Source organism: Colias philodice, chromosome 24 (genome assembly GCF_061535455.1).
Source record: "Colias philodice isolate Cphi_HAF_F1 chromosome 24, ilColPhil1 Martin Lab GWU primary, whole genome shotgun sequence".
In the NCBI taxonomy this organism is placed as follows: Eukaryota; Metazoa; Arthropoda; class Insecta; order Lepidoptera; family Pieridae; genus Colias; species Colias philodice.
The window spans coordinates 6,466,408-6,494,090 of record NC_143109.1 but is presented as its reverse complement, the minus strand read 5'-3'; the positions used below and the strand labels follow the sequence as shown (position 1 = coordinate 6,494,090).

Genomic DNA, 27,683 nt, shown 5'->3' with positions numbered 1-27,683 from the left:
CAATCACGCTGGCTGGGGAAAACAGGGGTTACTTGCGGTCATTCTATCAGATTTTTATTTATTCCTAAGAGTTTGGATTCCAGTATGACTGGAAATTGCAATATGAACATTAACTTGTAACAAGAAAATATGACCTTGAATGACGTCAGTTATGTTTTTGTCTCTTTCTGTGGGATGACCACGCTGGTTTGTAAATTTAGGATTTTTCGAAATAGAAAAAACTAAAAATCATGGTCTATAAATAATAACGACATATACATATTTATAACAGTATTAATTATATCAACTTACAAGAATTATCACCTTTATACGACATACAATTTTAATTGGTAGAGAATGATAGTTATAAATAACACTTGATAACTTTTGGCTACAAAGCTTGGATATTAACCGATATACAGCATTAACATCCTTTGTAAATAGAGGAAAGTTGAGTTTTGCATCAGATGCAGGAAAGTTGAGTTTTGCTCCAAATTGTAAGTTACTCAGATCTACTTTTTAAACGCGTTGCTTCGACGGGTCAACTTCAAGCCAAAAACATCAAAGAAAAACTGTTTATAGTAGTATTTTTTTTTCTGGGTCGTACTCCTCAGTAATTTTACCCTTGATAGGCACATATATTTCTTTTTACTTCATTTTTTGAAAAGCTTAAATACGTAAAACAAAAAATATTCGGTTAAAAAGTATAAATTACAATGTAAAAAAGAACAAACCATATGTGAGTGCAATACCGATGTCGTGTGTTGTATAAAAATCATTACTAGTATAAAAATCTTTAAAATGGTGTTCTAAAATATGTTCATCATAATATTGTTTTAGCAATATATTCTCGTCGCTATCCGTAAAAACCCGTCATCATGGTTACCTTACTTGTTAAATTTGTTTATTGAAAACTTGTTGAAAGATGATGAAAGTATTAGGAAAAGAACTTATTCAACATGATTGCTTACTAAATTGATGATAAATTTGACGATTTTTGCCATTAAAATGATTCTAAACAGGTAAATGCATGAGTATTGAGGAATATTGTAAATAACGTAAATATACACTTGCCTGTGAAATTATAGGCCAGAATTTGGTTTCCAAACACTTCTGCCACTTTGCAAAATACAATACATTCTTTATTTTCGAAAATATTTATTAAATACGCTACAACATTCTTAAATATTCGAAGCGACGCAATTTTTTTGACACATATGCCATATTGACAAACCGAGAGTAGCTATAATTTTATTATGGTGACTACCCATTATCAGGGAGTGTGACTTTTTATTGATTGGCTCAGATACTTTATTTATTTAGCATAAAATATAATAATTGTCTCATCCAACAATGCTTCTGAATGATGTTGTTGGCAATTTACCAACGAACTCATTTACAAAATCTAACCTTTTGCACAGAATATTACAGAATACAGCCTTGGGAAAACTTCGTATTAACAGTGGTGAACAAGTTAGGTGTGAAAGGGATAAAAAACATGAGTTAGGGTCAACGAACTTCTCGTCAGTCGTCAATCCTAGACGATACCTCCAGTGTTTAGAGTAAGCTTCTTGAGTATGTCTATATTTCCGTGATATTCCCTATTCTATCTAAGATAACTAATAAGTTTATATTTTTTTTTGTTTGGCAAACCTTTAATCAAGATGTTATCTACAATCTGTGGTGTGTTGATAATTGCTCTTGTCAGCTGTTGTCACTTGACAAGATGTCATTTTAATAAATTTAGTTACAATTACATTTAGCTCATTCTTTTATCCTAAAACATTTAACTAAACGTTACTTCATAGAGTATTTTATGTATTTGAAAGTGTAAATAGTGTTATTCAAGTACTATAGTTAAAAAATTTGGTTTAGTTGTCTAAAAGTGGAACCATAAAGTAGTTAAGTTTGATGGCTGTGAAACCATAGACAATTTGACTTGTCCGAGAAGTTCAGAAAGATTGGTGGATTGCCTGTAGAATTCGGTGTGGATTGAGATGTCGGATATCGGCAGCGGTGACGAAGGAATTTCTAGTCAGAGTACGTATTTATTTACAGTGGCATAGCGTCCAAGATACGTAAAATTTCGCGCCGTGTATCCCGTCGTTCGCGTACGAAATTTTCGCCTGTCGAAACATTGAAAAGTAAATATTTCATTGTTCCTGTTTCAAAATGGCGAATTGGTATCAGTAATAAGTCGGGCGTTGAGGCCACAACGGGTTTCTTGTGCGGGATAGCGGCCCGGCGGCGGGCGACGGCACGGCGGCCCGCCCGGCTGTCCGTTAGCGCCGGCGGAGGTTGACGACCTATCGATTTTTTTGTCTGCGACCTCTCGGCGGGCGGGCCGTGTCTGGTGTCGGCGAGGGTGGCAGCAGGACCGCGGCCGCCAGCGCCGCATCGCTCCGCGGCGGCATCGCCCGCTGTCCCGGCAGCATGGCAGGTCAGTGCCGCCCTCCCTGCGGACCTTCTATTGTCACCTACTGACCCCGCTCGTACCTCTTTGTCCCGATTCCTAGGTAATACAGTGCTTATTCAAATTTGCATAGCTAAGATAACCTTTGTGTGTGTTTCCTTTGTTCTCAAACCCAGTGTACAGTGAAGTGATTGGAACAGACAGACATTAGTGCTGTATTGTGCAATAGTGAAAGTGTTCTTCTGCATTTCCTGGTGCTAAATTGTTTGATCAATGGTGTGTGAAATGATGGATCAGCTGTTACTAAAGGGGCAACTGTGTGCAATCTGGAGGACCATCAGTTTATCTGTTTCACATTGTTATGGTGCTTGGATGTACTAAAATCTGATACTGGAAAATGGATGCTGGATTTCTATCTCATCTATGGTATGTAAGTGACAGGATAGTGTTTTCTACAAGAAGCATCAATTTCGTAAGTATTTACTTTGTTATAAGTTCAATTTAGAGAGTAAAACAACTCCCAAAACATTTTACAGCTTTTGCTTCCAGTATGCACTTACTCCTAAGGCTTAATTTGTTAAATGTAGATCGAAAATACAATAAAATCTGAGATTTGAACTGCAATTCTTTTTTATTGAGATTCAAGAAAACAATAAAGGGAAAGAAGATTACTAAAAAGTCTGTCAAATGCTTTGCTCTACTAGCAATGAAATACAATTTGTTATTATACTACAGTTATGTACAATGAACATTTATCATTAGTTCAGTAGATGATTTCTTTTATTATCTCATATAATTTTTTTATATTTTAAATTCCATTGTACATTTCATTTTTCTATTCATTATTTGTTGGATATCCTTATTTGTCATAATAATAATTACAAAAACTTGAATAAGATAGATGTTCAACGGGAAATTTATCACACAGCATTATAGTTAATCAATCATTAATTGCTAATGTCATAGTATCAGATATTTGCTGCTACACTAATGAAAATTTGCAGAAACTCGCACATAAAGTTGAAGCATTGAAATTATATGTGTGTGTAAAATTCCAATTGGATTCTTATAGTAAAGCAGCTGTCTCAATATTTGCAAGTTATTCTTTTTTATGTAAGTTGAAATTTGTTACAAAGTCTTTTTTTTATAAATGAAGATTATTTTGTGAGTGGAAATTATAATTGTATTTTTTCTAGGATCAGGTGAATGAAGTTGAAAAAAGTTGTAAAATTAAGAATGTACTGCTTATTTGTTATGTTTATACATAAGCACTACTGTTTAGTTCAGAAAGTGTCATTACTTAATTCACCCTGCCTGTTCTTTAACCAAATTTTTGTGTGCAAGCATAAGAAATTGATAATCAGAGTTCCAATACATATTGTTTATGATCAGCTATTTGTTTTTATAATCAAATTGAAACTTTGTAGATAGATTCACTATCTACGGTATTCTGATTGATACCAATTGAGCAAGTGATAAATTACCAATTCTCTACTTCATTTCATGCTAGTGACTCTCTTGTTTTATTCTTTCATGAAATTTTAACATGATTCTTGTATCTCTGTGTATATGAGACACCAAGTGAAATATTTATTTATTAATATTCAGGAAACAAACAATACGATAACAGTATATAATATCAATAGATAATGATACTTCAGCATTGCATCATAATCTGCCAAAATGTTTTTGAGAGGTACTCAAACCTGAAATAGTGTTTTTTTGAGATGAGAGAAATATAATAATATTTTACATCAGAGTTCTTTAATGTTTTGCTAGCACATTTGATCATGTAAAACGATAATGGCTAGGTTTTCTTCTACAAAAGCTATGTAATGCTTTGGCTGCATTATTGATTACTAGCGGTCCGTCCCGGCTTCGCCCGTGGTACATATTTCGCAATAAAAGGTAGCCAATGTTCTTTTTCAGGGTCTAAAGATTGTGTGTGCCAAATTTCATCAAAATCGGTTGAGAGGTTTAAGCGGAAAAGCGTAACAGACAGATAGACAGACAGAGTTACTTTCACCTTTATAATATTAAGTAGGGACTAGTGCACTAATTGTTTGGTTACTGGAGGTATAGAACAAGCCAATAAATATTATGTTATCACTGAGTAGATGAAGTCGGGGTGGTTTGCTAGTGCTTTTATACAATAAGAGAACTTTCTTTCATAAATTTACGGCCAGCTTAAATACGATTTTTCAATTGACCAACAATTTGTAGAATGTTGTATGATTGTTTCAAAGCTGTCTGTTATTTAAAAAAAGTTGGAACCGTAGACGTTAAAACGTAAAGTTTAAAACGTTTTCAGCATTGTAATGTAACATTGTGTAACATCTTGTCCTTTCATTGTGGCACATTATGCTGGTGTGGTTGAGAAATGAGGAAAAATGTACAAAAATCTATTTTTGAAGCTGGTTGTATTTATATTGTTTTCAAATACCAGTTTCATTGATGTTGAATACACAATACGGATTATAAAACTCAAACGAATTACATATTTTTTATTTATGAATTGCAATTTACTTAATATTTGCAATACAAAACATATTAGTTAAAATAATGTTATATCCAATAGAAATTTAATTAGTAATTTGACTGTAAAACCTGGGATGTTTTTATTGAATGAAATATTAAATGAAATATTATACTAAAACCTTCCTCTTGAATCATTCTATCTATTACAAAAAACCGCATCAAAATCCCTTGCGTAGGTTTAAAGATTTAAGCAAACATAGGGACAGAAAAAGTGACTTTGTTTTATACTATGAAGTGAAGTGAAGAAACACGTCATAATTTAAATACTTTTTCATTAAAATAATTAATTTTGATGAGCATTTGTTCTTCAGTAGAAGAATTATGTTAAAATTATAGTCCAATTTGATTTTATTTTAATACATTTGTGATTTGGTTTCTCATAATAATGATTTTGGTTGTCCTTCATTTTCAACTTATGTAATTCAAGTATTATCTCTTGTTCAAAAATATAGATAACTAGATTTCCGCCCGCGGCTTAGCCCGCGTTTTCAAAGGAAAACCCGCATAGTTCCCGTTCCCGTGGGATTTCCGGGATAAAACCTATCCTATGTGTTATTCTGATGTATAAGCTATATTGTGGTAAAGTTTCATTCAAATCCATTCAGTAGTTTTTACGTGAAAGAGTAACAAACATCCATACATCCATACATCCATACTTACAAACTTTCGCCTTTATAATAGTATTGTGATGCATGTAATTTCATTGTATTTTGCAGAAAAATTAGGATTTTTTTTCATAGCAACTCCCGAAAGAAAATTAATAGAAATAAATGATATAGTTTTCTTGAGTTAGATTTTTTATGAGAACACAGGATTTTAAAATCGTAAGCTGACGCTCATATTTGCCGCTAATATAGTTCGACACCTGAGAAAGGACATAGGACAGATTTTATCCTGGAAATCCCATGGATCCAACATGGCAACAGCTAATTAATAGTTCAATTGAAAATGGTGTAGTTCAAAGTGCACAGCACTAAATGTTACTAAAGTTTTTTTTTAATTAATTCACACTGAAGTAAAAAGACAATAGGTGTAAATGTGTCAAACATACTGTTAACTTAATATTGTATTGGCTTAGCAGTTTGGCATTTAGCAATGAAAAAGAACAGGTTGTAAATGTAACATTATTAGCAGTTCCATTTTTAGCCTTCTTGTTTATTATATTACCCAATAAACTATTATTCGTGTAGTGCGAAAAAAAACTATAATGAATTCACTTTCACAATCGTTAGGCGATACAAGCAAACCATCCGAAACACGGCACATAAAGGTTTTAAATTATGTAACTTATTTCGAAAGAAATTCGCCAAATTTGCCAATTTATATACTTAGCTATTTTCGTCTTTTCGTCTACACGTTGCGTCATTTTTTGGCGGTCATTTTAAAGAGCGTTTCCATTGGTTTTTAAAATGCAGCTTTTTTTAAAACATACATTTCAATGTACAAAGGCATTTATTGGGTTTGCCTTGTGAGTAACAATATGAGTATGCTATTTAAAAAAAAAAACCGATTAAATAAATCTCCAATTCTTTATATTTTCTAAATACCAAAACATGTAAATATAATTATTTTGTCTACTAAATTATTAAGCAACCATTAATTCAATCTTAGTATATAAAAGACATAAGGCGCGATAACATAACAATTAATGCAAATAAAAAAAAACAGGTCTAATGTATGGTATATATTTAGTTCATTTACATTTAAAACATGGGAAAGCAGAGCCGTCACAACACAATTTTATAGCCATAAAATGTTTTCCGTTTTAGTCTCGCACGGTTGCGTTGAATGAAATCGGTCCCTTATTAGTCGCGGAACGAAGTTTGCGATTTCTCAAGAAAAAATTATGGGTTTCACTTTTTTGTACGTCTGGGCCGCGTCTGTGCGGACCAGCCAATGACCAGCCTTGAACCACTTATATAGCGATGCTAAGTAACGTTCGGCCCAACTTATTAGATCTATACGACGCGAATGTTAAATAGATATCCGTTTTGCGTATGCTTGCTTTAGTTCATGTATTTTATAGTATTATAATTTGGATTGTGCAGGTGTTTGTTTTTGAGGCCACCTTGAATCGATGACGATTAGGCTCTAGTTTTTAATAGCATTTATTTAATAACATCATTTCAAAATTGCGATCATGGTGCTAGTTTTTGCGCTACTCTAGATAACAAAGAGCCACGCCCATTCGCCAATTAATATTAAAATTTTAGTAATGCTATTGTGACGTCAGGCTATATAATTATATTGATCCTGTATGAATTGAGAATAACTTTTAACGTAATTACTTTTGCAGACTTTATTAACGAGTCACTAATAATTCAGGCATTATAAAAGTAAACTTAATAAAAAAATGGTATGTATAGACTATATTCATCAATGGTAATAAAATATAGTAGGCAAATTGAATTCGTGAAAATGTAACCGCTTAAATATGTATGATTTAGAAGCAGGTGCGAGCAATTTACTTCAATATAACGATAGTCGTAAAATTTTTGCTAAAATAAAGTTTTCAGCGTCAGACTTCACGCTAACCTAGAATATAGGAAGTCTTAAAATAGACACATTTTTCGTAAACTAGGTGAGCGTGATGCCATCAAAGATTTTAGCGTTGGTAACACTATCATAAAAAAATAATAGGTCGAGATAAATTGCTATGAGGTCGTCGTATCTCTGTTTTGGCAGAAGCTGGCTTTATCTTTGCATAACTAACGATAGCATTCGACTTTGCGTAGCTATTGGATGAAGAACGTGTGAGGCTTTATGTAAAGTTAGGTCATATCGATAACCTAATATGTAATGTTAATTTCATTTTTAATTCAGTATACTCCTTGTATTCGCTGTTGTTCCATAAACAAGACATAAACGTGTGGGTAATTTTGAAATGCCTTGTTTTTTGGGATAAGTAAAGCCTTGACATAATGGTCTAATAATTGTTTTAATGATAATTAATAATGTTCATAATTAAGTTTGAAAGGTTGGTTAATTGCACAATATTTGCGTGTATCGTTTGAAAATTTTAACGAGTTTCATTTCATACACGACATTAAGGGTATTTTAAATTCGAATTCGCCTTTAGGAAATGTGTTTTTATTAATTCACTGTAAGAAAGTCTTTAAATAATATGTACCGTGTAATTTATACTATCATTAAATATTTAAATTCAAGCACGTTTGTTTTTTTTTCTTTGAATTCCTAATGTATATTCTTATGTTAATTTCGATTTACTTTTACGGTCTAACGATCGGTTATTTAAATTGGATATGTTATTCAGTATGTTATTATTTTATGTGTTTTACGTTATCTTGTCTATCTATTTTGGTTACATACTGTAAATTTTATGTTGTTGAATATTGTTATTTAATTTTTTTTATTTATTTGTACCCGTGTAAGTACACGTCCAACGCGAGTGCATGTCTGTTATAGAATGGCGTACGAGTTGTTCAATGTACCCTCAAATGTAATTAAAATGATGAAAAAATGTACATAATATTACGACATGTTTTATTGAAGAAATTCCAATTATGATTTATTTTTATTGTTTGTTGAATTATTTATTAATGGTTATTTGTTTTTACAGAATATCATGGTCAAGGCATGGATGCAGGCGGGAATAACTTTGACTCCGGTAAGAAAATACCTTGTTTTTTATCTACTATATAAAAATAAGTCGGGTTTTCCTTCCTGACGCTATAACTCCAGAACGCACGAACCGATTTCCACGGTTTTGCATTCGTTGGAAAGGTCTCGGGCTCCGTGAGGTTTATAGCAAAGAAAAGGTGTCTCTGGTGGCGAAACGGAGTTCGCCCGGTTTGCTAGTTTATTATAGATTTTAATATACCGATTCCTATTTTTATGATATAAGATAAAAGTTGTTAATTAATCTTTATGGGTAAAACGGAATATTTAAAATGAAATGAAATGAATTTGTTCGCAAGAAAAGTGGTAATACATTGGTTTTACGCGAACGTGTAAAACATGATCGGAAATTCGCCAGTCACAGCTGGCAAGCAAATATTTATATATTGCAATACATTAACATTATATCCAAGTTAAATAATAATAACTTGATATACCTAAGCATCCGATTTATATGTATACTAGCTTTCCGCCCGCGGCTTCGCCCGGGTTTTCAAAGAAAAACCCGTTCCCGTAGGATTTCCGGGATAAAACCTATCCTATGTCCTTTCTCTGGTATCAAAATATCTCTATACCAAATTTCATGCAAATTGGTTCAGTAGTTAAGGCGTGATTGAGTAACAGACAGACAGAGTTACTTTCGCATTTATAATATTAGTATGGATATTGGATATATCATTAAAAATAGTATTTTGGATTTTGATTTGGAATTTTGTGTCATCATCATATCTTTCTTTCTATAAACCCATATATGTACCTACCACCTACGTGCCCACTGCTGTTCAGGCCATAATCTATAAATTTGTGTCAATCATCAATTATTACTATTCTTGTAAAATCCTTTATAGGTACATTCCGTTGAATATTTCTTCATATTATAATTTTGAAGGAAATCTCGCGAGATTGAGTCCTAAAAATGAAATCGTCTATTCGTCTTTGATCACAGTACGTCCGTTATCAAGTTTAGCATAAAAATTATATATAAAATTCTCCTTCTCGGAATCTAATCATCCCGCATTCTGTAATACCGGTTATTTTTATTTAATATGTACATTCGCTGCGAGCTGTATCTCATATCCTGCCGGCGAATATAGTTAAGAAATGGGTCGAGTAATTTCCTAATACATTATGGGGACATATGTCCCCCGCGGTCTTGGTGTGTCACTTGACAACAATGTTCGGAGTCGCCGGCCGTTTACACGTGGCGCCTTGTCGCAAATCTGTTGTCTGCCGGGTGTTGAGCTCACCCTATAGAGTATAGACTATAGACAGACGTATAATATATATAGCTATATTCAGAATAGGATCAAGTAACTGTGGATTTACGCCCGATCATAATCAAACCTAATCCGAAAGTTACCACAATAGTTTGATTTAGCAATCTATTTTCTAAGAAAAGCTTGTCAATTATCAATTGTTGTATTGGCATGCAGACTAGACATCGATCGAAAAATATACAATGAAGATTAACGCTAATCTTAGATAGGATATACATTATTAATTTCGGTCGTTAAAAGGCCTGCGGTCGTGTCTTTGGTAAGGTAAACTGCTAAAATAGAGATGGTTAATTTATCATCAAGGAAAAAGACTAAAAGGGAGGATAAGTTTACCCAACTGTAATACGTTTTCGGGTTGTCAAAACAACGTTTTACCCTTATCAGTCAATGTTTGTACGGTGGCTGTTTTAGCATCAGAATAACTTGAACAATTAAAATGTAAAGAATAAAGGATAGTAAAGTTTTGCCATAAAATGTACACTGCCATGTCTAGTAATAATAGTATGGTATTTAAAACTTGACAATATCGTATGTTTTGTCGTTCCCTTATAGTTAATATGTTCAACATCCTAACAAGCCCTTAAGGAATACCTTCAAGCGGTATAAGGTATTGAAAAACAAAAAACATCTCGATTTCGGTCCAAAGATGTTTGTCCTTGTTGGAGACTCTACCGCACCGCTGGCTAACTCGTATAGCCACAAGGTATTATGTTGTGGTTTTACTTGCCGTGATTGTGTTATCCTCGAGTATAACTTGTCGTGTACATCTGAATTATTTTCATAAGGCCCTTTGACCTTAGACCGTATTAATGGCGGTTCGAAAGTTCTGCTCGTAGGTACAGTGTTGTAGATTAATAACTTGCTAACTATGTGGATTGGTGAAATGGATGTTTTATTTTTGATTTGGGAAATAAGGCAAAACAGTTGAGCGAAAGAAAGCGCAAAAGTTATCTGTATTTAATTTGCGACATTATTACAATGTCTTTATTTATTTTAAGCATATTGCAAAATCAGAATGTCTTTTGTGTTGTAGAGCCTCATCTTTTTAAAAGGTTATAGGTTATATTTAAACACGGTGATGAGTGAATGTATGGTTCTTACGAACGAAGTTGTTTGCGAAGGGTAGAAAGAAGCTCTAGAATAAAGAGAACAAAAAGAGGGATTTTTTTTGTAAATTTTGCATTATTGTATTGAAAAAATAACCGGAAGGAAGTTAGCGCGGAAAGTTTATTTTTTTTAATTATTAATATCTCAAAAAATTGCTCCTTAAATGCTCCATCAGAATCTGTAATTGCTCCACTTCTATAATTATTAGTTTATTTATAATTAATTTTTAAAAAAATCCAAATACTGAAAACTTGATTTCCCTATAGAATGAAAAATATTCACTTTTCATAAAAAATTTTTTTGCAAAAAAATTGCTCCCGATTTGCTCTATCAATTACAAAAAAAAATTATTTAATTTTGATAATTTTTACAATAGTTGACTGAAAAACTATGTTTACATAGTAAACTACTGCGCTGTGACGTCATCAATTATTGCTGTTGCGACGCATAAGGGCCATATTTACATGTATCAGCACTGCAGCGATATCTGTAGACCTTAATGTTTATGTTTTCTTATTTATATTATTTACTAGATTTCTGCCCGCCGCTTCGCCCGCGTTTTCAAAGGAAAACCCGCATAGTTCCCGCAAACGATAGCAACATGACACCGAAAGATGAAACAAGCGACTGAAACACAAATTAATTAAAAATTACTTGAAGTTTTAATAATACGAATAAACGTAATATGCGAGTTTAGGGATGGGTAGGGAAATGTTTATAAACATACCTATGATAAGAATGATTTTAAATACATAATAATACAGTGAAACTTGGTTAAGTGGGACCTGGATAAGTGAGAAACCTCCATAACTGGAACTCATGCTGAGGTCCCAACACTTTGGCACTGAATTACCTCTGTTAGTGGGACGAGTTAAACCTCTATATCTGGGATTTGTTCTTTCGATTTATCATCATAGTTACCTCTATAACTGAGACAGCGAGTAAATTTTATATGCATAAACCTCTGTAACTGAGATAACATTGTTTGTTTACTCATTCTTATTCAACCCACAAATTCCACACGTAATTCCAAGTACGTAAGTAAAAATTTTGAGCTTCAATTACCTTCAGTTTACGTTTCGCTTTACTATCATACAGATGTTTATTTGAAAAATGTCAAAACGAAAGCTACAATCGTTATCACCCCTCTGTAAATGAGACAGATTCACAGATATTTATTTATACCTGTATATCTGAGACACTGGGTAAGTGGAATACCTCTATAAGTGAAACAACATTGCAGGTCCCTTGATGTCTCACTTAACCAGGTTTCACTCTGTTTCTTTAAACTTTTGCTAGATGAAACTCAATAATTAATTTATGTAATAAGTAAAATTTTTATGTAAAACCTATTGTGAAAAATAATTCTTTATATAATTATAAAGAATTATTAATTATACTCTAGTGAAAAATTTTCAGGTGATTATATAAAAGTAGGGCTCAATTTTTTTCGCGAACCCTACTTCTAAATAATTACCACTCTTCAATAATTTAAAACTCCTTGACTGAATCCCTTCACACCCTGAAATAAAAAGTGCATATTAATTTTTCTTATAGTAAACAGAAATTCAAATTCAATTATTAATACCAATTCAATACTTTGATGATGATTGACAGTAGAAATATTTATTAATTGTTCATTATTATTGAATAAAATAGTACTTACACTTGTTATTCAATTGTTGACTCAATCACTATCCATACTAATATTATAAATGCGAAAGTAACTCTGTCTGTCTGTCTGTTACTCAATCACGCCTAAACTACTGAACCAATTTTCATTAAATTTGGTATGGAGATATTTTGATACCCGAGAAAGGACATAGGCTATCTCGAGAAAATGATGCAATCCCGGAAATCCCACGGGAACGGGAACTATGAGGGCTTTTCTTTGACTGCGCGGGCGAAGCCGCGGGCGGAAATCTAGTAAATAATATCAATAAGAAAACATAAACATTAAGGTCTTAATAGATATCGCTGCAGTGCTGATACGTGTAAATACCTATGACCCTTATGCGTCGCAACGACAATAATTGATGACGTCACAGCGCAGTAGTTTACTATGTAAACATAGTTTTTCAGTCAACTATTGTAAAAATTATCAAAATTAAATAATTTTTTTTGTAATTGATAGAGCAAATCGGGAGCAATTTTTTTGCAAAAAAATTTTCTATGAAAAGTGAATATTTTTCATTCTATAGGGAAATCAAGTTTTCAGTATTTGGATTTTTTTTTAATTTATTATAAATAAACTAATAATTATAGAAGTGGAGCAATTACAGATTCTGATGGAGCATTTAAGGAGCAATTTTTTGAGATATTAATAATTAAAAAAAATAAACTTTCCGCGCTAACTTCCTTCCGGTGAAAAAATACGAATTATTTTTTAATAACGAAAAATATACATTTGATTTTATAAAATACAAAATTCAATTCATTTCAATATATCGCAAAAAAATATTCATGGAACACATTAAGGTTTTTCAAATCGTTTTTACACTAGTAAAAAATGTTATTTTTGGATACGGAGAAAGATTATTTCTCGGTATAGGTACACGTAATGTGTTTCAATGCCCTCATAACCTATATAAATCATTTGCGTATTTTACAACAGATTTAATTTGCGCTCATTTAGAAACTTGTACATTTTCATTAGAAAACACGGTTTCTATTACCGTGTTAAACTTTTAAGGCAGTGTTTTGACCTGTCCTTAACAATTTCGGCACGGTCCTCATATTATAATTTATTGATTATAAATTCTTTTCTAGGGGCCGTTTATACACGAATATTGGACTTTTTGTTTATACATAATACCTTCTACTACAACTTGAAAAATATTTTGTTGCGTATTATTTCCAATTATTTTTTTGTTTATAAATTTTTAAATCTATATTTTCTCGCGTATTTTAAGTTTTGCATAATTCTGCGCCAATTTGAGTGTCAGTAATGATAGTTGGACAAAATTCAGACCAACGTTAGAAATTATCTCTCTTGACGATCTCTTCAGCATTGTGTAATGGCTGGTCTATTCGACATTTTACTGCGCGTTCACACTAAACGGATTACGAGTGGCGATATGTTTGTGCTGGCCCAATTTAATTACCGTTAGGCAGTGTTTAGACCATTTTTTGGCCCTATATTTTACAGTTTACAATAATCTTTAATGAACGATGACCATAGTTGATTCCTCTTTTGCTTCAAGATCCTAACAGAGGGGACTTAGGACTAGTTTTCCTTTTTCTCTTATTCTCCTTTTTTGTGTTTGACCTGTTGCTGGGCAATTCTTACACCAAGCATTATTATCTGTCCCTTGCAGTTGTCTTCTTTTCTTTTAAATATTTATCCGTAATAAACATCTGTCCCGACCACAGGATCGCGCCGAGAAATTACAAAACAACATCCAATAATGATATCGTTGTAACTGTCTATCACGGCTTTCATTAGAAATTTCTGCGTGTTTCTAAACGGATTACGGCTAGTAACACTGTGTAAATCTTTTTTACAAATTATTCAATAGCGTGGCGCTTGGTTCGCTCGTATTATCATTTATCCCTCCTTTGAACATAATAGATAGCGTGAGCGGTGAGGCGTCGGGAAATTAAGATTGCTCCCGCGGTAATATGATTTGCAAACATAAATAATTTTAATGCGAGAAAATTTCGTTTGAGATTTTGGTCCTTCAAGTTTAGTTTTGGGTACAGTTAGCAACGGTAGTCTTAGAATGCTAAGGAAATTTCGTTGTTATTTACCAAATAAATATCTTGATATAGACATGCAGGATAGATACACATACATACTTAATATTATAAATGCGAAAGTAACTCTGTCTGTCTGTCTGTTACTCAATCACGCCTAAACTACTGAACCAATTTGCATGAAATTTGGTATGGAGATATTTTGATACCCGAGAAAGGACATAGGCTACCTTTTATTGCGAAATATGTACCACGGGCGAAGCCGGGGCGGACCACTAGTAGATAATAAATTCAAGTTAAGTTTCTAGTAAAGCACACATGCTTATGTTGTTACTGAAGCGATTTTTTAAAACCTTAAATACGAGCAGACGCATGATGGTTGTTTACGTAAAAGACAATTAACGACTTAGAAGTAGGTACGGCTGTAGAAAAGACAAGAGGATCTTCGGTCTAGTAGGCAACAATGTGTGAAAAAAAACACGAAGGGTGATTTAAAGAGCAATTTTTCCTGTCCAATTGAATCATCAACGGAGCTATTCCTCTACAAAAAAATACCGCCAGCATAATAATGTGTCGTTACGTGGTGGTTGCGCAAATGTATTCTAATGTGGAATAGGTACGTTGTAGGTACGCTGTACAGCACCGGGGCAATCGAGTGTGACGCGGTAATCGATCGCGATTTCTAATTACGTCATAATGAAATCATTATTACTTATTGGCTGTTTCGACATCCGTATTTGTTCTTTGTCTGAGCAGTTTTGGGAATGGCATATTGGATATTTGGTAATAATGTTCGTGGTAGACGTAGTTGTTTGAGCGACTAGATATTAACACCACCAGACCTCTACCGGATGAATTTTTTGATGAATCAATAATTAGGTACAGTATTTACTTCTTTATTTGCAGAATTCTACATTCTACAAATAGAGAAATTTGAATTTGATCTTGAATTTACAGTGAATGTGTCTGCTTTTATCCAGAAAATTGTATGACATGACATTACTTAATCGAGACACTAACACGCCTGCAGTATTTTGGTATAATGATTGGCAATACAATTTTATCTATAGGTATTATTGCCTAACCATTTCGCTTGGTATAATTTAAACTATCGCCCTACGAACTTTCAATCAACGTTTAAATATAAAGCTACCCTGTTATTAAATAATCACAATTCGGTCTAGCCTCATTAATGGGCCTAGATACCAGTGGCATTTTATCAATCCCTTAGGCATATGTATGCGTACTTTTATATATTACTAGCGGCCCGCCCCGGCTTCGCCCGTGGTACATATGAAAAATAGATGTTGGCCGATTCTCAGACTTACCCGATATGCACAGAAAATTTCATGAGAATCGGTCCACCCGTTTCGGAGGAGTATGCAGACTAACATTGTGACACGAGAATTTTATATATAAGATTAGACTAGCTGGTTAGTCCGCGTATTCACTCGCGTAACATATGTGTTAATACTGATTATAATTAATCTATCTGTGTTCCTAATTTCATACAGATCCGATCAGATGAGTTTGCGTGAAAGAGTAAAAACATATATCCGAACATTCCTTTAAAAATTTGCGTTTATAATATAAGTAGGTATCAGGAGACATTTAGATCTAACAAAGAACATAAATGTTTCCAGGTCAACAGCAGCAGGAGCAGGAGTTGGCGACGAAAATGCTGCAGATACAGTCCAAAAGGTTCTACCTGGACGTCAAACAGAATAGACGCGGCCGGTTTATAAAAGTTGCCGAGGTAAATGAAGCTTTAACTTTTAGTACATAAAGTTTATATTCAATTGTAGCAAATGAGTGGTGGACAAACTTCCTATTTTAGGGTTTAATGTGTTGATAGATTAGATTGTAGCTAAGTAGACGTTGTTGGAAAAGTTTTGGTAAGGTAGGGTACAGAAAGTAAGCTATACTAGCTTTGACAGAACATGTAACGGAAGCTATTCGGAGAAGATTGATATGGCCTCTGTGTAAAGACTTCCAGGATGGTCAATAGAATCATGAATTGTTACCATTAATAAGTGGTTTATTAACGAGACTTGGTTTAGGATACATAAGGAAAATTAAAGGATAGTGGCTTTATTAAAATTTTAGTAGATTAGTAAATTCTGAATACCCTCTTCAAAGTTTCATCGATACGAAAACAAAACTTTAATATAGACAAATTAAATAACGTTCATATTTGTAGGATATTTATTTTTAGACTCTTCCGTGTAGGTTTCTGCGACCGTACGTAATAGCAAGTCATTCTATTTAGTAACAAGGGGTTTTCATTAGTCTTATAATAATAATGTCTAGAAATGCATGTATTATAAATATGATTTATTTATAAACAAGACTATTCTCAACTAGCTGTTCCCCGCGGTTTCACCCGCATTGCTCCGCTTCTGTTGGTCCTAGCGTGATAATATATAGCTTATATATAGCCTTTCTAGATAAATGGGCTATCTAACAATGAAAGAATTTTTCAAATGGGACCAGTAGTTCCTGAGAATAGCGCGTTCAAACAAACAAACGCTTCAGCTTTATAATATTAGTATAGATTAATCGATATTCTAAAAGCAGCGAAGAGAAATAATATTGAAAATTTAATACGGCGTGGGTATATTTCACTGAAATTACCTTTACCTGTAGGAGTACTATGAAGTAATATTAATGCAGATAAAAATTTAGTTTCCTGCGAACCTCCCACGCTTTTGTGTGGGGTGCACACGATGTTATTGATTTTACAGCCTTTTAGTGCTTTTATTTCAAGATGCTGCATTTAGTTAGGATGTACGTTATTGGAAATTGAAATATTGGGGAAAATACTGAGTTTCATAATGGAGTTTTTAATAAGATAGTTAATTTTGCTCTATAATATAGAACTAGGTTTCTTGTAGCCACATTCAGCCAATAAAAAGTTTATTCTTTGTTTATTTAGTACGTGCTATTATTCCTCGATACTATTATCTCAGTTATAGTAAAAATATTTGCAAAATTTAAACTTCTTAGGGCCGATTTTTCAATCTATAATATAAAAATGAATCCCAAAATGTGTTGGTAAGCGCATAACTTGAGAACGGCTGAACCGATTTCGTTAATTCTTTTTTTATTATATTCCTTGAAGTACGAGGATGGTTCTTAGAGCGTATACGCACTATGCGGGTAGCCGTCCGGCTGACCGCAAGCACAATTATGTACGTAATATTCATTTCTATGCGCACTGTGCGGTCTGCGGTAGCCGCATCCGCAGCCGCATTACGTACATAATTGTGCTTGCGGTCAGCCGGACGGCTACCCGCAATGCGGCTACCCGCATAGTGCGTATACGCTCTTACGTATAGAAAACGTAAATATGTACCACGGGCGAAGCCGGGGCGGACTGCTAGTGCTTGGATAAAACTTATTCGTCGAATAATGTATAAAACTACCATTTTAAAAACGTATTCTAATTGCCCGTATTTGACAGTTTACGTGACATTTTAACATTATCGTGTAAATACTTTATTGGACGGATAAGTTTTATCCAAGCATTGAAAAATCGGCCCTTAATTAAATTCATGTGTTATCAAAAATTAAGATCACTTTGATATCGAACCAAAACCGCTAAAGATTAAACCATTAAGCTTGTTGTTCCGATTTATACACATTCGGATGTATCCAAAAAGACAAAATTCATTACATTGAACTTTTTAGATTCGAGAACTCCTCTCACTCACCTATTTTATCTTCATCAGGCAACCGCACGAGGCACGGACCAAAGTTTCCTGCTTTTTGTTTGACTTAACTCGTGTATTTTAGGTAAAATTAAATGGGGTAAAGCCCTTTGTAATGTATACGTATTGGTTGCTTGGGCTTATGTTTAAATGTGGTGTTATTCTATCGATATATAGCAGAAGACTCGCGTATCTTCGATGAGTGAGTGTGTGTGTGTGTGTAAAAATGTCGCTTTTACGGATATATAAAATTACTAGATTTCCGCCCGCGGCTTCGCACGCGTTTTCAAAGGAAAACCCGTATAGTTCCCGTTTCCGTGGGATTTCCGGAATAAAACCTATCCTATATGTTAATCCAAGTTACCTTCTTTATGTGTGCAAAATTTCATTGTAATCGGTTCAGTAGTATTTGCGTGAAAGAGTAACAAACACACACACATTCTCCGCATTTATAATATTACTAGGTTTCCGCCCGCGGCTTCGCCCGCGCAGTCAAAGAAAAACCCGCATAGTTCCCGTTCCCGTGGGATTTCCGGGAATGCGTCATTTTCCCGGGATAAAAAGTAGCCTATGTCCTTTCTCGGGTATCAAAATATCTCCATACCAAATTTCATGAAAATTTGTTCAGTAGTTTAGGCGTGATTGAGTAACAGACAGACAGACAGAGTTACTTTTGCATTTATAATATTAGTATGGATAGGACTTGCCATCCTAGTACCATGAAAGTCCGAATAAAGTGAATTAAAATCAGTTCTCGAAATTGCAAATTGCAGGTAGTTTCAGAAATGCGGATTACTCAGAATTTGTAGCAACGAGAGGTATTGAATTGGTTTTCATGCGAATTCCTGTAATTCTATGAAATACGGTTATATGCAAATCCATTTTATTCTCATTCTATCGATTTTTCAGACCATAGATATTGGAATTTACAATTTTCTAATTTGTTTAAAAATAAATAAAGGGATGGTTGTAAATCATCGCAACCTGATTGTTGATATTATTCTCTGTTATGCTGAGATGTATAAAAATAATAAATAGTTGAAGATAATTTGGTTTAATTTCGAATACAACGTTATTTATCATAACTTATACTCAAAATTCAAGAATTAATTTTCGAATTTCAATTTCAATAATAACGTGGAATAACTTCGAATTGACGCAGCGATAAGGATTTTTATGCATTTTAGATAGATAGATCTTGAGATATTACTCATTGTAGAATCATTTATGATAATATCCAGTATCTACCTTGTTACATAATCGATAAAAGTCGATTAGATTAAATATTTAAATAATATTGACATTTGAAAAAGTATGTGTATAATGCGACGAAATAGGTTTCAAATCCTTATTTGTGTAGGTGTAGGTTGATAGCTCCTTCGTATAATGGATATTTATGTGTTGATGCAATTTGTCATCATGTTTAATTGAAAATAAGCATGAATTTTTTGTTCTATAGCTACTTATACACAAATAAATTTAAAGGACTTTTCCTCTTACAGACATACAAATATTCCTCTTACAAAGATACAAAATGCCTAAATGGCCATGTGAAGGTAATATTTGAATTTGAAAAATAATTTTAAAATAACAAAATAATCCTCTTACATACTTATCGGATGATAAAAATTGATCGACTTGCCTTTATATTCACAAACACGATAATTATGTGGCTATGTAGGATGGTTTTGAAGATGCCTAATTTATTAGTTTAAAATTGTGTTCTTACATTATATATTTGCAGATATAATCCTTTAGATTTTCACAATTTTGGGTATTTTAGAACATAATAAAAATATATGGCCCTTTAGTTAAAGAATTTTCTTTCTAAAATTTGAAGCATGATATGCTATAAAGCACTGTCTTTTTTAAATCTATTATGTATTTTGAAAAAAGTCTCCAAACTCGAAAATTTTACCACGAATTGCTCTATTGAAACGTGTAAGAAAAACAATCAAACAACTACACGTTCGCATTTATTATATTATCAAGGATTTACACACAGATCGGCGCGGACGGGCGGCGCAGTCAAATCTTCCTCGCGATGTCTACAGCAGCGGAGTTCCGCGACCACCTGTCTCGCTTCAGCGACTACTACTCATCTCTCGGCCCGCCCAACACGGACAACGTGCCAGATGACGGCAAGCTCAAATCTGAAATGATGCTAAAGGTGAGACCATGATTTAGGGCTTAACAGGTATTTTTTTTTTCGTTTTGGTTGGTAAGAATCCGATTTAATCCATGGCCCCTACCCCGGAGGCCGAGGGTATCTATGCAACATTTCCCCTCTAAAAAAAAGGTCTATTAATGTTGATTAGGTATCGTTTTAGTGAAGTGTGGGGCAGATGCAATATTCTACATGTGTTGCACTGATCTTTTTTAGGGACAAGTAAGTGATGAGACTTCTGTGTGTTGCCAGTTTTTTTTCGTCTCCACAGGGAATCGAATCCAGGACCACTTGGTTTCTACGGTCACTTCGGTCACGCGTTAGCCACTGTATCAAGGAGGCGGTCTTATTCTTGTCTTATTAGGTATCGTTGCATTGGTATTATTCAATTAAAGGTTGAAATGAAGCAAGTTTTCCTCATGTTACAAACAGATTTTTACGTTCCGATATAATTTGTTTTGCTTTTTATGACTCGAAGGACCATTACTATGAAAAAATGTTCGGAAAGATAACGGAAAGATATTCACTAAAACTCATTGGTATAATTCAATTGTAGGTTGAATGTAATGAAGTTTTTCTCATTCCGTTCGCGATCCGACTCGAAGGACCATTTCTATAATATGAAAATATTAAAAAATACTTATAAACGGCAAAACATCGGCAGAATATATGATTTTTCTTCGAAAATACGCTCATTAACTTTATTACGTCGGCAGGACAACAGACGGTACTACCTAGACCTGAAAGAGAACTCGCGCGGGCGGTTCCTGCGCGTGTCTCAAACGATCACACGTGGCGGCCCGCGCAGTCAGATCGCGTTGCCCGCGCAGGGCATGATCGAGTTCCGTGATGCACTCACTGACCTGCTGGATGACTTCGGCACGGATGACGGCGGGTGAGTGGCTGAAGTGCGGCTAGTGTGGGGTATATATACGCTAGCGTGGGTAGAAGAGCTAGTGCGTGGTATATATACGCTAGCGTGGGTAGAGCTAGCGATATATACAATAGCTGCACGAGTACGTGTCACAGACGATGTGCCGTCCACACGCGGCGCCATAAATACACACGCGCAGTTTCCTGTTCGTCACAGACGATCACACTACCATACGCGCCAGCCTGTGTTCGTCTTGTACACGATCACACGTACACGCCACGTGGCAGCCAGTGTACGTCTTGCAAACGATCCCAGTACAACACGCGTCTTACAGACGATCATCCGCGGCGCAACCAGACGAATTGCGAATACACCAAATGCAATTACTATACATATTCAGGCTTGTACTAACACAGTAAGATAGAGAAAGCCTGTGCTAATATACACAACATGTAGTGACTAACAAATTTCGCTATACATTCGCTTAACAATTTATATTTCAGATTATTTTATACAGGACGGGCTAGAATAAAGTTAACTTTAAAATGTAAAAATACCGATAATGCTTTAAGAGTTGATTAAACGAGTAACTTATGATCACATAACGCTTTTTATAGCGAACGCGCCATGCTCTTTCCGTGAACCTTTCCGTTATGCTGACTTGATGGCCTTTATGATATATTTGCCAAGGAAAAATGTTCTTTATTCTGGCCCACCCTGTATTTACTAAAAATTTTATCCATTTCCATTTAGCACTGAAATAGTAGCAAACATTCGTTTCTGCCTTTGTTACAGTCGAGTTGTATGGGATGCAGCCAAATTGTAAGTAGATGCCAGAACTAACTAAATAGAATGTTATATATGTAAACAGTGCGTACAAACAAGCTTTTCATGTATTAATTATATGTTAGTGTTTACCCAAATGAGGGTAGTTGAAGACCCTTTAAGAAAATGTTTGGTCAGAATTCGACCAATCATCGTTTAAAATTGTTGCGTCACTAACCAATCGCGTTCGGTTTGTAAATGTCGCGTCTCTGATTGGCTGATTTAATGTATTATTGCAAAATATACGTCTTAAACTGCACGCACTGTTTTTGATCGTATCAGTAATCATTAGTCGCAACGTCCTATAAAACTTAATATTATTTATTATTTATATGTGTTATTGCGAATTTGTATGTAGCTATAAATTGTTGTCGGTGTTTTGTGGTCCAACTGGCTTAGACAAATGGCATAAGCAATAGAAATATATAATGCATGGGGTTGGTATAAGCTTACGGTTAGGTTAGGTATTGTTAACCAAGGGTAAATGCAATTAATTCTATTCATCCAAATGTCAGAGAAGTACATCAAACCCAGTGAAAGTCTTGATAAATTCATTCCAATTCATTATTTACCACCAAATGGTGAGGACATCGGTCTTCAAATCGATAAGTCAGGAGTTCGATACCAGGCGAGGGTGCATGAAATAAATTGATTTTATAATTTTACTGAACATGTTGATAACATTACCACTGCTCGATACTGTGAGGGAAACATCATGTCTCGCAAAATTTCGAGGACATGCGATATCTGCCCGCACTTGGCCAGCGTGCTGAATTATGGCCTGTACCCCCATAGGAGGTTCGTGTTCCTAGTGGGAACATAATGATACAAAAATATTAATGTGCCAGCACAATAAATTGTTTGTCTTATTTGTACTTGTCTATGTGGTGCACAATAAAGAATTTAAATTCGATTTAATTCGAATAAAGTGTAAATAAATAAAAAACGATGATGATTGCCTGATAAATGTTTGTTGTTTAATGGATGCCATTTGTCTAGGCCATCGGGAACGTTGACTTCTTATTAAATTATTAAAAATTTATCAGATATAAAGGCGAGCTGCCCGAGGGAAGGCACCTGCGCGTGGATAACAAGAATTTCTACTTCGACATCGGGCAGAACAACCGCGGCATCTACATGAAAGTCAGCGAGGTTGTACCATCGTTGCAAGTAATTGTGACGCTGTGCTCATGGCTTTTCTCATTTCTATTATACATAAGTAGTTGTAAATCGCGATTTTCTTTATAAAAAAATTGGTTGTCTGTAAAGTACTGACGATAGTTGAACGTGACAACGTCCGCTCGTTCCGCGCTCTCGCTTGCACTTCAAGCCTTACATGGAACGCCTCAGAGCGAGGTAACGCCGCATGAGTCATGTTTTTTCATGCGTGCAGCCGGCTCTATCGAATTATAAGACGTTGTCACGTCAAAATAGTTGTAAAAGGACATTATAATAAGCAGATTTTAATCACAGTTTCACTAAGTATAGAAAAGTATATAAGTATAAGCGAGAGATCTATAAAGTTGCAAGTTTCATCCGGTTCAGATAATATTATCTGGAGTTGAAGATTTACAAATAACATAACAATAAGTACGTTCTCACAGACTAGCTATATTAACTTATTTTAATTTTAATAAGTAGCATTTTAGTATAATAAGAAGTGCAGATTGTAACTTATATGATTAAAATTTCATCTAGATCGGTTTTACTTCTCTACTGCGAAAGGAGATGGTTAAAAAATATTCAGTTGCTTACGTTATCTGGATATATGCCATGCAAATGAAAAATGAAAAATTTAATATCACTAATTTGTGTCAAAAGTTTTTCGCTGTACGTATTTGCGACTAACACTGTAAGAATTTGAACACGTGCTTTATGATGTTTTATTATACATACGCTATACTCTGTCCATTATATTATTTGCTTTTTGACAGCTTCACGCCTATGAAGGATTGTAATGTCTATGTTAAAATGTCATACAAATAATTATCGTACTTAATGGACAGGTCCCGCCCACTTAGTGATGTCTACACAGAATTGTTCAATGATGGGTCGATAGATTATAATAATCGATAGAAATACTCTGTAAAATATATCCGACACAGAAAAACTCTTCTATTATGTTATATAATTTAAACGTAAAGACAACCAAATTGTAAGATAGAAACCAATAAATAATAAAATATTAGTTTAGTTTAGTTTTAACATACAATGCATAGGTATGTGGTCTTATTATTACATATCTTATTAGTACATTTACGTTGTAATTATTATTTACGTACCTGATTCGATTTATGGTAATATTTTGAATTTATAATTGAAATGGTATCACAATCGATAATCTTTTGAACATCACTTCTGGTATCACCCGTCGAGCTGTCAAAAAGCAATTCTTATAGTGGACAGACTATAGTCAGAATTACATCATCACTATAGTTTTTGCTAGATTCCTTGTAAATAATGTTTATAGAAGCTGATAACTAATATTCTAACCAAAATCTTTTATTGTATATGATTCTCTACAATCTAAAAGGTTTCTCTTTTATTTTTTCATTTAAAATAATACTACTAGTTGAAAGTGAATTTTTGAAAAGTGCCATTGAATTTGATATTTATTTTTTGAGCATTCAAATGCTTCATAAATATACCCTTTTTGTATTATTTAAAACTAGCTATCCGCCTGCGGCTTCGCCCGCTTTATCTAAAACCTAATAAATTGTATACTAAAACATTCCCCTTGAATCACTTACTTAAAAAAACCCGCATCAAAATCCGTTGCGTAGTTTTAAAGATTTACATTTTACGCATACATGGGGACATAAGGACAGAAAAGGCGACTTTGTTTTATACTATGTAGTGATAAATGGTGTGGTTGTCACTCGGACATTATAAATTTCAACTTTTACGAACTATGTTATTATACAATGAAGATTAGTATAAATGTAATAAATAAACAAATATTTGCAGGTGAAGAGCAACTTCCGCACGGCGATAACGGTCCCCGAGAAGTGTTGGAGCCGATTCCGCGACATCATGGCGGACTACTGTGATAAGATGAACCGCGCGCAGCTTTCGCCGCAAGACACGCACCAGGTGGGGCATGGGGCATGGGGCAAGGGACTTGGGGCAAAGGGCATGGGCCATGGGGTAAAGGGCATGGGGCAAGGGACTTGGGGCAAAGGTCATGGGCCATTGGGCAAGGGGCAATGGGGGCAATGGGAAATGGTCTATTTATTGATTTACAACCGCCCGCGAAGTCCAAGAAATTCATATCGAAATGAGATGTCTTGTCTACCCGTAGCGAAGTGAAAGAGAGACATAAAACACACTTACGCAATTATAATATGTATTATAAAACCTTCATTGAAAATTGAAATGAACACCTTATTTCGTGGCGTGATGTTAAAAAACTCTGCCTAATATATTTACAGGCGGAGTTTGGTTTCGGACATTAAAATTGTATAGTTGTATATGAAAATAAAATCGTATTTTCGTATTTACAACAATTACTTAAGAACTTTAAGAATATGTACAAGTCCGTTTTTTATTTGTCGTTTAAATACTGTTATGTATTGCAGGGCGGCAGCGGATCAGGCAGGGCGGGCAGCGCACAGCCCGGCCGTGAAATGGTTAGTATTTTAAAAGTAATTTTGAATTTAGGTAATCTATTAATAATTTATTTAACGTGCACCATAGAGAAATTGTGAATATTGATTTTAAATTTTAATTATATTACGAACGAAATGCATATTTCCTATAAACTCTTTTTAATTTCATGTTCTCTCGTAATGTACTCGTAACATTTATTTTTTAATTTCGACTTCTTATAGAGGCCCTTTAGAATCATAATAATATAAATTTATATCTTAATAATAATTTAAGAAGTATTGTGTCCTTCCAGTGTGAAAATATATACTTCCTCCAAAAAAGACCCGAAGAAAATCGATATTTGTTGTTTTCAAAACATTTTTATTATTATTTTTAACCACACATCATACACTATACCAATTATATATATTAATTTGCAGGACACATTCGGCGGCAGCAGCGCTAGTCGGATTTGATGCGAGCACATCGGCTACTTTCGGCTTTAATCGCCCCACAATGTACATACATCTGTACCCACTCCCTTAGTCTTAAGATAATGTGATAAAACATTTGAGCTTTATTACATTTTTGTTTCACACGATTAAAAAAATAATTAATTAGTTACACTTACGTTTTCGCGTCGCGCGGCGTCGAATACGATGTGTGGATATTGCGTTTTATCAATGTTTTTTGGTAAAATAAATAAATAGTTTATTGTGTTCGCTTTTGTCGTTGACTGTACTTTCGGTTGTGTAATTGGCCAATGAATTGGTATGCGGTTTCTTGTAGTTATTTTTTAATGAATACAAGAAAATGCTGGCCAATAATAGATGTTATAAAATTATCCCTGTTCAGTTGGAATTATTTGGATTGGATAGTTATTATTTTCCCAAAAATGATTCCAACTTATAATTCTATAGATTTCGATTATAAATGTCAGATATCTTAGAGTAACAGAATTCCTTTGTCAGCCTTTTCTATAATATTTGTAATTCAAAATTAACATAAAATGCAATATCTACACCCGAATCGAATATATATTTGGAAAATAACTCGTTGCAATGTATAAAAGCTATATAAAACAGAAGAGTCGGTTTATTTTGAGAGAAAAAAACGCAATTAATTTCCGTTTAATTAAGTTTAACCGCAACGAGTGTGATTGTGACCCGGTTTTAAAACGGTCAATAATCAGAGTCGTGACGAAATTTTGCGCCGCATTTTAAAAAGCTAAGCTTATTTTGAACGATCGTTTAAAACGATTACCCTTTATGGAATGATAATTCCGCGTAAGTCAATTTTAAGTTACGCCAGGCGACGCTTGTGGAAAAATTTTAACGGTATAGAAAAAATAAATTTTAAATACTCCTGGCGTTAAAAAGTTTCGGTAAAATTAAAAAAAAAGCCACTTATCTAGTTTTAGGTGTATGTTTTATTATGGATTATTTAATATATAATGTCTGAAAAGACACATGTGGGGTGGGAATGGTGTGTATACTTTTTTTTTATTTAAAAAGTTCTTATTAGCAATGCACTGATTTAAGAATATAACCCGCGCCGATAGATATGGATTTTCAGATTCTAATCGGTGCGAGCGAGTTAGCATATGGCTGTATGTCAAAGTGCAAGCGAGATGGCATGAGACGGAAAACGAATTCAATTTTTATTGGCGCGGAGTATTACACTAGTTATTTAATAGAAGAATTTTTTTTTCAATTAATTACACCTATTTTAGTTTATGGTTTTTAAATGGTTTTTCGTTTGATTTCAATTATTTCGTATACGCATCATTCCCGAGTGTGGAGGCACCGGGTGTTTACACGGCGAGTATTACATCAGCCGCTCTGCTGAGTCTCGTTCAAAAATCGAAAAA

General features: G+C 34.1%; 1 protein-coding gene across 7 annotated transcripts; it reads left to right on the top strand.

Annotated features, from left to right (window-relative positions):
• The first annotated feature begins 1,714 nt into the window (after positions 1-1,714).
• On the top strand, positions 1,715-26,917 carry Pur-alpha (Purine-rich binding protein-alpha). 7 transcript variants are annotated; one of them, XM_089710371.1, is made up of 10 exons: positions 1,715-2,019; positions 8,511-8,558; positions 16,293-16,405; positions 20,365-20,529; positions 21,243-21,421; positions 22,196-22,222; positions 23,272-23,395; positions 25,193-25,318; positions 25,804-25,854; positions 26,254-26,917. In XM_089710371.1, exons 1-10 carry the CDS (start codon positions 1,977-1,979, stop codon positions 26,287-26,289), a joined length of 912 nt encoding a protein of 303 aa, XP_089566497.1. In that variant the 5' UTR covers positions 1,715-1,976; the 3' UTR covers positions 26,290-26,917. The 7 variants fall into 7 exon arrangements, with proteins under 7 accessions (XP_089566497.1, XP_089566498.1, XP_089566500.1 ...); XM_089710372.1 differs by having other exon boundaries at positions 1,718-2,019; positions 23,272-23,377; XM_089710375.1 differs by lacking the exon at positions 1,715-2,019 and adding an exon at positions 2,030-2,419.
• Positions 26,918-27,683: the final 766 nt, after the last annotated feature.

What these genes read in the sequence shown, in the direction of transcription:
- Pur-alpha (XM_089710371.1), top strand. Translation starts at nt 1,977, where the DNA reads ATGTCGGATATCGGCAGCGGTGACGAAGGAATTTCTAGTCAGA. An exon ending in TTCGGCACGGATGACGGCGG is followed by an intron (nt 21,422 to 22,195) that starts GTGAGTGGCTGA and finishes CCTTTGTTACAG; the next exon opens with TCGAGTTGTATGGGATGCAG. An exon ending in GTATGGGATGCAGCCAAATT is followed by an intron (nt 22,223 to 23,271) that starts GTAAGTAGATGC and finishes AAAATTTATCAG; the next exon opens with ATATAAAGGCGAGCTGCCCG.